This window comes from Hemicordylus capensis, chromosome 1, assembly GCF_027244095.1.
Source record: "Hemicordylus capensis ecotype Gifberg chromosome 1, rHemCap1.1.pri, whole genome shotgun sequence".
Taxonomy (NCBI): domain Eukaryota; kingdom Metazoa; phylum Chordata; class Lepidosauria; order Squamata; family Cordylidae; genus Hemicordylus; species Hemicordylus capensis.
In genome coordinates this window covers 220,119,933-220,132,686 of record NC_069657.1, presented here as the reverse complement: position 1 = coordinate 220,132,686, position 12,754 = coordinate 220,119,933, and the positions used below count along the sequence as shown (strand labels likewise).

The 12,754-nt window shown below is 44.3% G+C and overlaps 1 protein-coding gene across 13 annotated transcripts in view; it reads left to right on the top strand.

The window, feature by feature from the left end:
• C2CD6 (C2 calcium dependent domain containing 6) overlaps nucleotides 1-12,754 on the top strand; it is a 56,637-nt gene that overhangs the window by 22,539 nt on the left and 21,344 nt on the right. For 12 of the 13 annotated variants that reach the window (XM_053287518.1, XM_053287517.1, XM_053287516.1 and 9 more), the window contains 4 exons: nucleotides 1,725-1,877; nucleotides 6,410-6,521; nucleotides 8,258-8,339; nucleotides 10,947-10,981. In XM_053287518.1, the coding sequence (XP_053143493.1) occupies nucleotides 1,725-1,877; nucleotides 6,410-6,521; nucleotides 8,258-8,339; nucleotides 10,947-10,981 (382 nt within the window). Of the gene's footprint in view, nucleotides 1-975; nucleotides 1,013-1,724; nucleotides 1,878-6,409; nucleotides 6,522-8,257; nucleotides 8,340-10,946; nucleotides 10,982-12,754 lie in introns of those variants that run through there. The other variant, XM_053287527.1, reaches the window with a different exon arrangement.

Here is a 12,754-nt window from a genome sequence, read left to right as displayed (position 1 = left end):
CAAATCAGTTAGGCAGTCCACTTGCGCCTCAAAGGTTTACGCATCTATAATCTTGAACTGGAGTGGATGACATCATTACACACTATGCTGTCAAGGTGTAGCCATGTGTCCCTACAACTGTACCTGATTTGGTTCATATTGGTCCAGGCATTGCAAAGTTGATTTGGGGGCACTGACACAGGGACACATGCACACACACAAAACACACATACACACAGAATGCTGGGTGATCTCATAGGCCTACTGGAACGTAGGCTAAAAAATGGGTTAAAAATACACTTCCTGGTGGCTTCAGGGGCTATTTTCCACCTATTTTTTAGTAGGGATGTGCACGGACTGCAGAGGCACGGTCCAACACCGGGTGTGTGTGTTGCTTTAAGGGCGGGGGGGTGGTTGTACTTACCTGTCCTGCCGCTTTCCCCCTTCCAGCGCTCCATTTCAAAGCCAAATCTTCAGGGCGGCAGCATTCCTCCCTGCCGCCCCTGCCCCCTTGTTGCCTGCTAAAAGCAGAAGTAACTTCCACGCATGTGCCCGCTGCCCCGCGTGCCCCGCGCACGTCACAGTGACGTGCATGACGTACACCCACAGTGGCGGGCGCATGTGTGGAAGTTACTTCTGCTTTTAGCAGGCAACAAGGGGGCAGGGGCGGCAGGGAGGAATGCTGCTGTCCTGAAGATTTGGCTTAAAAATGGAGTGCCGGAGGGGGGAAAGAGGCGGGAGGGGTAAGTACAACCCCCGCACCCTTAAAGTAACACACACACCCAGCATCAGACCGCCGGATCAGCGAACCGGTTCGCAGACCTCTAACGTGGCCTGCAAACTGGTTCGTGCACATCCCTATTTTTTAGTTCTTGGAGTGGTCAACGCTGCCAAGCCACTCACCTAGGAATCAGACTGACTGGAACAGCTTGATTAGCAGGCTGTTCCAGCCAATAAGAACAAGGAAGGAAGCAACAGGCAACGAGGAGGGACTGGAGGTAGCTCAGTGCTTTGGAAGATTTGCTGGCTGTTTGTAAGTTTGAGTTTTTCTGGTAGCATGTTTGTTTTGTTTGGTAGGGGGATGCAAGTCCTGGCTTTCTCCCGCTTGAGATTCCTTTTCTGTCCCTCTCCTTCTCCTCTGCCCCTCTTTTTATGCTTTTCGCTTTCTGTCTTTTGCCCTTTGGCCCCTGCCTCCCCCCGCCTGCTGCCTTTTCTGGTTTCTGCTGCCTCCACGCTTTCTGGTTTCTTCCTTTTGCCCTGCTTTCCGCTTCCCTCCCTGCTTTCCTCCATGTCGGCAGGTTTCCCCTCCACCATCATGAAGGAAAGCACATGGCAGGGGTCCTGCCTTGGTGAGTGGGCTCTCCTCTGACCCCCTAGCTAGCCCCTATAGGGGTGCCCTATTCTAGCTTTCCAAATCCGGGTGCCTAATTTGCATATTATGTAAATTGGCTGGAAAATAATTTCTAAGCAGAATAGTGACTGCACGTTTTTTTCCATAACACTACACGGGCTAGAGCTTAGCATTTTTTTGAAAGCTGAAATCTGTGAGAATCAGGGTGGGCTAAGAAAGCTGGGTGGGATGCTTAAAATCTGGGTGAAGCCTGGAATTTTGGGGGACGTGGAAGCTCTACCTAGTGCCCACCAGCCGCCACTGTCATTAGGTAGACCGTGCAGATGAAACTTGTTGTTATTGCTATTGGTGAACTTTTGAACTAACAAATGCCCTGTTTTTTCTTGTTTTGCAGCAATGTCATCAAGCCACAGCAAATGGATTATCCTGCCTTCTTATCTCCAGACCTAAACGTTACCGTTGGGAATGTTGAGCTGGAGAAGCCTATAGAAATTTCAGATGAGTACGACAGCCTTCAGAGGGCTTTGCAACTGCCACCCAAACCGAGGCAAGGAATAGACAACAACAACAAATAGCAAAATAAGCATCCTTTTTTTATTTGACAGGTTCTAATGTTTGTTAAATTCTGTTGAATATGGGAATGGTTTCTTTTGTCCTCTAGACATTGGGGTGGGGGAAATCAGCCTGAGTGAGGAGACGAGCTGCAAGTATTCTTGAGTTGCTTTTTGGCAGGATTTCAGCATAGTGCTTTGGGCAATGTGAAGACCTTGGCCTAGCAGTAGAGACATACTAGCACTGCTCTTTCCTGGCTGTCCAAATCTTTTCTGACTTGGAGTCCAAGGTACAAACTTGGTGGGAGAGAACAGCACTTCCCAAATAGTGCTGAAAAGAGGCAAGACACCAGATGTTAGGATTTAAATGAGCCACAGCTTTACTGATTGCATATAAAATCGGCAGCAAGTGTGCTTCTGGGCCAACAATCTGCCAAAGCACAGTTATTTAACTTTATGGATTGCGAGCTAGTGAGTGGGACACTGACCTCCAGAATCCCAAATTGGGCAACCCACTTCGGCTCAGAGCCCTGAAGCAGCCCACACCTCAAATAGATACCGAGGGAGTCCTGTCAGAGAAGCCATCCTCCTGGACTAAGCAGCTCCAAGTGGATCAAGCAGGCAAACAAGCCTCAACTGGATTTCCAGTCCTGGGACCTAACTCTCCTCAGAATGATGCCTTGGAGTACTCACCAGTTCTTCTATCTTAATTGTACTCCCAGATTACACTTAAGCTGCCAGAAGAAGGCACTAACCTTGCTTAGTGTAACTCTTAACCACCACCCCTAGATAAAATCCAGCAGGCCTTCCTGCAGATCCCCTTTTTAAAAAGTCATATCTTTCATCTGTTACATTCCATCATCCCTGAAAAGATAAGGCAGTTTGAACTTCATATGTCAGGATGAAGTGTTGATTCCCCCTGTAGATCAACTTCTACTGATCCACCTTCTGAATGCCCTGAATTATGAAACCCAAATAGCCAACATTGGACATTGTCCCAATGAGAAAAACATTACTAGGGGAAAGGCTGACCTCCTTGAATGCCCTTTCACAACCTTCCAAAACTGGTGTCTAGTAATGGCCTGGACAGGAATTCTGGGACATCCCCCCACCCCATTCACACAACCACCAAAAATGCTGGCAGGTCATTTTCTGTACATAAAATGTGAATACTCCCAGCCAGCAGGAGGCCCAACCCCTTCCAATTGGTCATAGAAGAATCACCCTTTGTGAAGGAAAGACAACATCTCCCAACACTGGCTTGCGTCTCAGTTCCCAAGATGGCTGAATCTGATGGAGCTAGCTGCTTGGTGATGTGGAATGCCCTAAAGGAGGCTGTCAGGATGGCAGTTTTGAGCAGAACTCCAAATGTAGAATGCTGTTCTAACAACCCAAGCTCACCTTGGCCTATCCTAACTCAGGTGCTGAGGCCATGAAGCTTATCCTTCAGCAACCTGCAACACTGGCCTATTATCTCCAGTTCAGTACCCCAAATGGCCAGCTGAGTAATGAGCCTTTCCGTATTCTCGGCAGCTTAAGACTCCCCGAGTTCCCCAGAAAGGGCAGAAAATTCTAGCATTGGTCATTTACACTGTCCTGATCCCTCAGGGCTAGCAAAAAAGGAAACATTGAGATAGTAAACAGTGGGACTGACACGGGCCTGCCTCCAGAGGGCTTACTCCAGCATTGTACTATATGTTTCTCAAATGTGAAGTCAGAGATGGAGCACCTCATAGGAAGCACCTTGTCCACAAAGGAAAACAAATCTCAAAAAAGTCAAGCATCACAGATGGAAATCAGCCATGTAAACCACTAGGAAGCAAAAAGCTGACTGAACATCACACTTATCCATCAATTTCCCATCCAAATCATACTGTCAAAACAGAACATGGATGGAAATTTGATAAAGACATTCACCTTTGTGGTAGGACAAGTGATGAATCAGCCTAAATTATGCAGGTTACCTTTCTTTCTTTCTTTCTTTCTTTCTTTCTTTCTTTCTTTCTTTCTTTCTTTCTTTCTTTGGTGAGGTATAATTCCTGGGGGAGGGGGGAAATGAAGGCAAAAGGAGGACCTCAGAGGGGCCCACTGCCCTGCCAGCCGTTAAAATTCTTATTCAGTTTCTCCCTCATCACATTTTCTAGACCTTTCACTGATTAATCATTGTTGGCAATACTGTGCACCCTCAGGCCCAAGTGAGTATGGAATTCTGAACCCATTCCAAACCCATCTGCTGAAATTTATAGCCACCTCCTTGTCAGGATAATTAATCAAGAGGCAGCCCAGAGTAGCCCTACGAACTGGAATTAGGGCCTTGAGCAGCTCTGTTCCCCCTTTGACCCTCTTTTTCTCTTCTGCCATATTCGTTCTACATGGATTTGGGAGAGTGCCCTCTGGGTGCAGGCCCAAAACTTCATCCACCATTGTTGACAACCTTTTTGTAGATGATGGAAAGGGCAGAGAGGGTCCGTGTCCATTACTTTTGTGAGGGACAGACAATTTTGGAGTGTTTGCCAAAGTGATGGATGTAGTGCTGGCATGCTTTCTTGTTTTTTTAAAGGAAACACCTGTGGGATGATGATGGCAGTGCTTGAAGAGCTGCTTCTCTCTCCAGCAGCCAGTCCTGCCAGCCAACCAAGTTTTTAATCCCAGAGTACACTAGTGAAACATTCCTCAATGCATTCCAGAATTAAAAATGGTGGCTGGCAGGAACAGCCACCACAAAGAGAAGCAGCTCTTCAACACAGTCTTCACTGCGACCTACAGAGGAGCTGTGTTTTATTTAAAAACAAGAAAAATGCCAGCCTTTGCAGTGGTAAATCCCACCTGAAATTTTTCATGAGCCCCCTACCCACCCATCCCACCCCTGGTAAAGAAATATAATCTTGCTTCGCACCCCTTCCCACAAGTGGCCTGAAAGTAAAGTAAAGGTAAAGTGTGCTGTCAAGCCGATTTCGACTCCTGGCGCCCACAGAGCCCTGTGGTTTCCTTTTGGTAGAATACAGGAGGGGTTTACCATTGCCTCCTCCTGCGCAGTATGAGATGATGCCTTTCAGCATCTTCCTATTTTGCTGCTGCCCGATATAGGTGTTTCCCATAGTCTGGGAAACATACCAGCGGGGATTCGAATCAGCAACCTTCTGCTTGTTAGCAATAGCAATAGCACTTACATTTATATACCGCTTTATAGCCGGAGCTCTCTAAGCGGTTTACAATGATTTAGCATATTGCCCCCAACATTCTGGGTACTCATTTTACTGACCTCGGAAGGATGGAAGGCTGAGTCAACCTTGAGCCCCTGGTCAGGATCGAACTTGTAACCTTCTGGTTACAGGGCGGCAGTTTTTACCACTGTGCCACCAGGGGCTAGTTAGTCAAGCATTTCCCCACTGTGCCACTTAAGGTGACTGGCCTGAAAGTACTCAAAATGAATTCTGTCAACTGCTTTTAAGCCAATACTAGTTGTATCCATTATAAGGGAGGAATGGGCTGCCCCACCCTTCCGAAACCAGTTTGCATCAATAAAGGAGCCTGCTGAATAGCATAAATGGGCCATAGAGTACCAGCCTCCGCCTGAAGACATTGCCCAAATACCATGGAGAGGGAAGCTTGGGCAAGTTTTTATCTGTTCTTTCTCTGATTGGCCAGTCTACTCTGGCAGCAGGACAGAGCCTGCATACCTGGCCTCCTTCCTCCCATGTCCATGTCGAATTTTGTCTCCTTGCCATATGCTCCACAGGGGTGGGTGGTTTAAGTGGACTTTCCTTTACCACAAATATTTAAAGGGACATGTCTGCATTCCATTGACACAGTGATCAAGTAAGGTAGAGGTAGTATAGAGCACATCATTTTCCAGGCTCAATTCACTCTCAACTCTCTATGTGTAATTTCTGTGCAACAAGGATGGGCTGTCAGCTACAACTGAGACAGATTCTTTGATTTTGATGCCAAAAGAAAAGGACAAGCAATACAGTGATTCATAGAATGGTCCAGTACCATTGGCCATAGAATCCTGACAATAAGTTGCATCACCTGCTGAATGTACAATTTACTAATGTTTTCAACTGTTTCACAGTTATACTGTGCTTGGATAGGTAGCCTAAATTATCAGCAACTTTATGCATAACCCAGTACAGGGTTTTGTTTTGTTTTAAACTTGATTTTAAGAAGTTTATACTCATTGGCTGACATCCTAACTAAATTATTCAGTAGTTCTTCTCAGGAGAACTACTCCTTACTCTAAAGGACTCTAAATTTGAATAGGACTTCCTCTGTTAAATTTAGTCAGGATGTCAGCCATTGACTTCAGTAGGACTGATTTAGTTTGGATCCAGATAAATCTGCTTGTTGCAGGATTGTGGATTGGACTGATAGTTCCAATAGAACTAAGGTGGCTTAATTCCAGATATTTCGGTTTAACAGTTCCATGGATTGTGTCAGGATGTAGTCTTTTTGTTGTTAGCTGGTGGCAGAAAAATTTGCTCATTTGTCTACATCAATACTATTAAAATATATGTTTGCTCTTTAGACTGGAGAAAATGAAACAGGAATATCGGAATCTGAAAACATGGCCTGAAAAGGCTGACTATTTAGACCAACTGATCTTGAAAAGGGGACCTAAAACAAGAACTGAAACAAAGGTAATTAAATTTCACACCGTGGTGTAGTGCTACAAGGACACACAGGGACACAGTCCTCACCGTGGTGTAGTGCTACAAGGACACACAGGGACACAGTCCTCACCGTGGTGTAGTGCTACAAGGACACACAAGGACACAGTCCTGGAACTTTTCTTCCTCCAGGGTCTCAGTGGGATGCAAAGCAGCTGCCAGGGAGTGGGGGGGTGGGGGGTGATTTTGTCTTTCCTGACACTCTTCCTGCCTTTTTTACAGCAGCTCCCACATCTGTGATCCTCTTCACTACATCTCCCATACCACGTCTGTGATCTTCTCTCCCTCCCTCTGTTGCTTACCTGAGCAAGCAATAATCTCCTTCCTGCCTCTGTAATAGTTAGCGCTTTGCTTTCCAAATGGAAATCAAGTATTGTTCTTCCTATTCCAACAGGCTGCTACATAACTGCGTATCAGATGACAATAGATCCATTTTACCACCATTCTTCCTGTCTTCGGTTATAAGGAGCATCCCCCACCCCTTGCGGTTGATATTCCAGAGACTGCTCTTCTGGCTGAACAACCAAATGAAGTTCAGGCGCTGTAGGATTAGGACACTATGCACAACTTCTTGAAACAGAACCTGCTGCCCCTGCCCCTCAAAAAATTATTGCATCTGTCTAAGTGGGGTGTGTGGCCATTGGGGTGGGCGTGGCTATGTGGGCTGCCATGGAAAGCACCTGCACTTTGGAATTTGCAACTAGGCCCTTGGTTTTGCAAAAAAGACAAATGATGAGCAAATAACTAGGGGCAGTGTTCCCTCTTAACAGGGATTCTCAGATATTATTGACTACATCTCCCATAATCCCTAGCTAAAGGCCATTGCAGCTGGGAATGCTGGGAGTTGTAGTGAACAACATCTGGAAATCCCTGTTAGAGGGAACACTGACTAGGAGGCAAAGTATATGCGAGAGGCAGCTCTGCAGTTCTTCCCCTCAAATGCTGTTTGGTCCAGAGTCCTCTTTAAAACCAAAAGCAACCACAGGAAGCCAAAGCTGGTAGCAGTGGACAGACAGAGGTCCCTTGTCCCCAGAGGTGCATCTAGGTAATTTTGGAGCTTGGGCCTAAAGGCCTTCGGCAGCACCCCCTCCCCTGCAAACTAAGCATCATCATGCTCACCTGGGCGACCACACCACCCGTGACAGACTAAAGAGGATTTGGGGGGCCGCAGGGGCTGTGGAGGCCCTGGACTTCAGGGCTGAAGTCCAGGGGTAAGAGCAGCTCTGCTCGTCCCCGGAAAAGATCTCTATATTAGACGGTATATAAATTCAATTAATAAACAAAATAATAAATAATAAAAATCCCCTTCCATGAGTTTCCACCTGCTCATGATTCTTGATTATGTAATATAAGAGATAAAAACCTTCTCATCATGTTTCTATTACTAACTACAATAGAAAGAATTATGTTATATGAGTAAGTACTATAAGTACTGAGTAAAGGTAAAGTAAAGTGTGCCATCAAGTCAATATCAACTCCTGGCTCCCACAGAGCCCTGTGGTTTTCTTTGGTAGAATGCAGGAGGGGTTTACCATTGCCATTTCTTGCGCAGTATGAGATTATGCATCTCAGCATCTTCCTATACTGCTGCTGCCCGATATAGGTGTTTCCCATAGTCTGGGAAACATGCCAGCAGGGATTCGAACCGGCAACCTTCTGCTTGTTAGTCAAGCATTAGATTAATTTTTTGAAACATTTTTTTCAAGGCCTCTCGCTTCAAGGAGCTTGTTGGGAGGGTGGCTGCTAATCCTGCTCTGAGAAATACACTTCTTCAATCACGAACACAAGGTTTAGTAAACTTTTTCATGTTTTAATATTCATATATTTCGTGTAGGATGGAAGGGGTAGTGTGTAAATTATGCTTTTCTAACTCTTAAAAGTGCAGGTTCCCATGTCACACAGAGCCAAGGTTTATTTTCACTTCAGTTTATTTAATAAGTCAGAGGTGGCACCACAGACAACCAGCAAGCCAAGGCTTTGTCAGATTCTACCCTGTTTCCTTACCTCCCAGATGCAATTTCTGCTTTGCTTGTGGCACTTAATGCCTAGAGTGGTTGCTTTGTTTTCCAGCTGCTCAGTACATGTGAGCAGTGATAATGAAACTGAGATCAAAGAAAAACACAGATCAAACCAAGATTGTCAGTTCGGACATCATATGGGGCCAAGGTTAGCACAAACCTAGGTTCTGAAACTCACTTCGAACCTAGAGTTCGCATCTTAGTTTGACAGCCCAAAATAAACATTGGTTTATTGTCTGTGGTGGTTCAGAAAAGCAACTAGTTGAGATTTAATTAAATAAACGCCGTTCAGGGTGACGTCTGAACCTGCCCATTGTCATTTCTAGTTCTTTCTTATCTCTGTGTAGTTATACAGGTGAAACTCGGAAAATTAGAATATCGTGCAAAAGTCCATTAATTTCAGTAATGCAAATTAAAAGGTGAAACTGATATATGAGTCAGACACATTACATGCAAAGCGAGATAAGTCAAGCCTTAATTTGTTATAATTGTGATGATCATGGCGTACAGCTCATGAAAACCCCAAATCCACAATCCCAGAAAATTAGAATATTACGTGGAACCAAGAAGACAAGGATTGAAGAATAGAACAGTATCGGACCTCTGAAAAGTATAAGCATGCATATGTATTCAGTACTTGGTTTGGGCCCCTTTTGCAGCAATTACTGCCTCAATGCGGCGTGGCATTGATGCTATCAGCCTGTGGCACTGATGAGGTGTTATGGAAGACCAGGATGCTTCATTAGCGGCCTTCAGCTCTTCTGCATTGTTTGGTCTCATGTCTCTCATCCTTCTCTTGGCAATGCCCCATAAATTCTCTATGGGGTCAGGTCAGGCGAGTTTGCTGGCCAATCAAGCACAGTACACTGTATACTTTTCAGAGGTCCGATATTGTTCTATTCTTCAATCCTTGTCTTCTTGGTTCCATGTAATATTCTAATTTTCTGGGATTGTGGATTTGGGGTTTTCATGAGCTGTACACCATGATCATCACAATTATAACAAATTAAGGCTTGACTTATCTCGCTTTGCATGTAATGCGTCTGTCTCATATATCAGTTTCACCTTTTAATTTGCATTACTGAAATTAATGGACTTTTGCACGATATTCTAATTTTCCGAGTTTCACCTGTACATGTGGGAGATCTGTGCTTGTAAAGAGCAGGTTTTGGAAACTTGTAAAGCATTCTCACCCTTTAAACAGAGAAAACCCCATTTCAGCATTCATAGGAACGGCCCGGTCCTTTCTTCAGAAGGGTCTAGATGATGGTTTACATCCAAATCCTCTCAAAAGACAGGGGCAGCCATATATTCAATCATCAGGGCAGAGTCCAAAGCATCCCATCCCCATGTCAAGGGCATTCTGAGAGGAGCCTCCCTTCTCAAACCTCTGCCCATGCATTGTTTTCCAGTTTGAAACTTCTGCATAGTTCTGCAGGGCAGGCTCTAATCAAGGCCCCATTCAAACCCCTTGAGACCGTAGCCATTTTACATCTAACATGGAAGTTTTCATTTCATTTTTAACCTCTGCTAGGAGGGTGTCCAAACTGGACATCCAAACTGGGTGTCCAAACTTTGTGTCAGAGTTTTAAAACAGACTTCTATTTAAATGATAGCATGGTCAAACGGAGTCTTCAGTTTAATTATGGAGTGAGTTGACAGGAGGGCACCTGATTCAACTAACTTCATTGATCATTTTGTTGAGCAGGCTACACCCCCTTTGCGGGGAAGAGAGATATTATAAGGCTGCTTCATGCTTTTATAATATCACATCCCTTCACCTCTGGAGGTGAGATTAACTCTTTACTTTCTGGCTGAGAATAATTCCACCACTATTGCAACGTGCAACACTCGCATTCATTGAATTTTTGCTGACATAGTTATATTCATAAACACGATGCAAATTCATAACAAATATGCATCCCTGTTGTTAAAAAGATTTAAAGCTCCATAAAGAAATTCTAATCTCTATGAAAAGTGGTTTGTATCCTAAGTCACGTGAGTGCAACTACCCTTGTGCATGTGATCTTCCCCATCCCCTCCATCCTAGGGAATCTCCCTGAGATCTCCAGAATGCCCCTTCTGAGGAGCAAAGAGGAATGGTGTGGGATGTAGCCAGGGGGTGGAGGTGGGCTGCAGTGGGGAGGGGAATCCCTGGAAACCATGCAAATCCCTTGTAACTGTGTACCTTCCATAAACCATGTACTTAGGATACTACCCAGTGTCTTGAACTGGTATACTAACAATATCAGAAGTAGAATAGTTCACACACATAGTTTTCTGAGCCTTGTATGTAACTCACACTTCCTTTTCAGTTTGTTAAAATTGAAAGTATTTCTAATTGTTTTCCTCCCCCACCCCATATCTGCTTCCAAAGCAATGACACAAGAAGAAAAAACAAGCACAACTGAGGTAAGGGTGTATGCTGCTCTAATAAAATAAAGCTTTTGTCCTACTACTACAGCTAAAGAGAGGCATTGCTAGGTACTTAAAAGATCCAGGTCCCAGGCTCACAGACCCCTCCCCTTCATAATTAAATTTGTGACACACACACACCCCGAATAGTTTGGTATGTTTTTTAAAACTCTATTTTGGGATACAGTGCAATCTGCTACATATTTATTTGGAAGAAAGTCCCATTGTAATCAATGGGACTTACTCCAAGGTAAGTGGATATACAGTTGCAGCTTCAGTTAACAAGACACTGAAATAAACATGATTAAGCTCAAATTGGCAGAGATCACATTCCTCTAGCAATGCCACAGCTACAACAGGTATTTGAATCTCTTTTTTCTTCTGCACTTCACCTGTGCTGTAATGGTTAAAGTGTTAAGAGTAGGATTGGGGAGGCCTGAGTTCAAATTGGGGAGGCCTGGGTTAAAATCACCCAGCAGTGAAGCTCTCTAGGTGATTTTAGGGCAGCCACTCCCTCTCAGCCTAACCTACCTCATAGGATTGTTGTGCAGATAAAAGTATGGAGGAAGTATCAGGGACACTGCCTGGAACTCCTTGAAGGAAAGACAAGATATACATGTCATAAATAATAAAATCTGCATGTATGTGTATATTCAGAGTTGCCTGAATTTTGGAGGGTCCAGGGTGACAATAGTTTGTAGGGTTCCCTGTGGTGACTCTCTTCGATTTAGCAGTAGGAGAGCCCCTCTCCCTATTCATCACAACCCAGCATCTCTCTAGGGGCTGTGGCTGGGCTCTCTTGTGTTTTTGTTTTAGACAGGAAATCATTTCTCATTTATTTGCTAGGTAAACTGAGAGAGGTCTTTATGCTGAAAAATGGGACATAACAGATTAATAATTACTGTATTCCTATTTTTTTAAAAACCATTCTTCATGCAAATAGAAACATATCTTTTCCAAGGATAGGGACTTCAGGCCTATTCCTTAAACAGATAGGGACACATACGTCTGGGTAAACCACTTGCTTGTTCATAGGGAACCTTAAGAATAGACAAAAAACCTGCTGTGTTTCAACAGGAATTCTTCTTCTTCTTCTTTAATTCAGTCATCTCCAATATCTAGCATGGTCCTGGTTTTTGTTTTGTTTTTCAATCTGAAGAATGACAGAATAGCGACTACAGACACCCAGTGTCTATCGATCACTATGGAAAGGGAGGGTCCTTCCATAGTGGACCCTCCCTTTCCACAAGCCCTTTAAACAACAAAGCCTTCCTTTACGGAAGGGGCAGGGCTGATCCAATTTACAGGGAAGCAACTATGAAAACCATCAGTCAGCTCCAGGCATCTGCAGGAGCAACATACATCTCATGCCTGTTAGGCTGTACCCAACTCTCTTGATCACTGGCTTGGAGCTGTCTGAGATGACACACACACCCGGCTTTCCCTTGGAGCTGTCCAAGGTCTGTGTCACTCCCAGATCCCTGCCTTGGCCAAGGTCCCTACTTGGTCTGGAACAGACCAAATTATATATATTTTTTCCTAAACATTGTTTCTCCTGAAATGAATGAGGACATGGTTAATATTAAGGTCAGCAGGTATCAAAATTTTCTTTTTCTTTTTAATTTGCAATATTTTCTAATTTCCCTTATTTTGTTTTGAGATAGTTCTATAGACATTGCATTATAGACTGAATCCTCATTGAAGAAGAAGAAGAAAAGGTTGATGTGAGATTTTTGGCTACACATTCAGAATGTCATGTGCTAGACTATA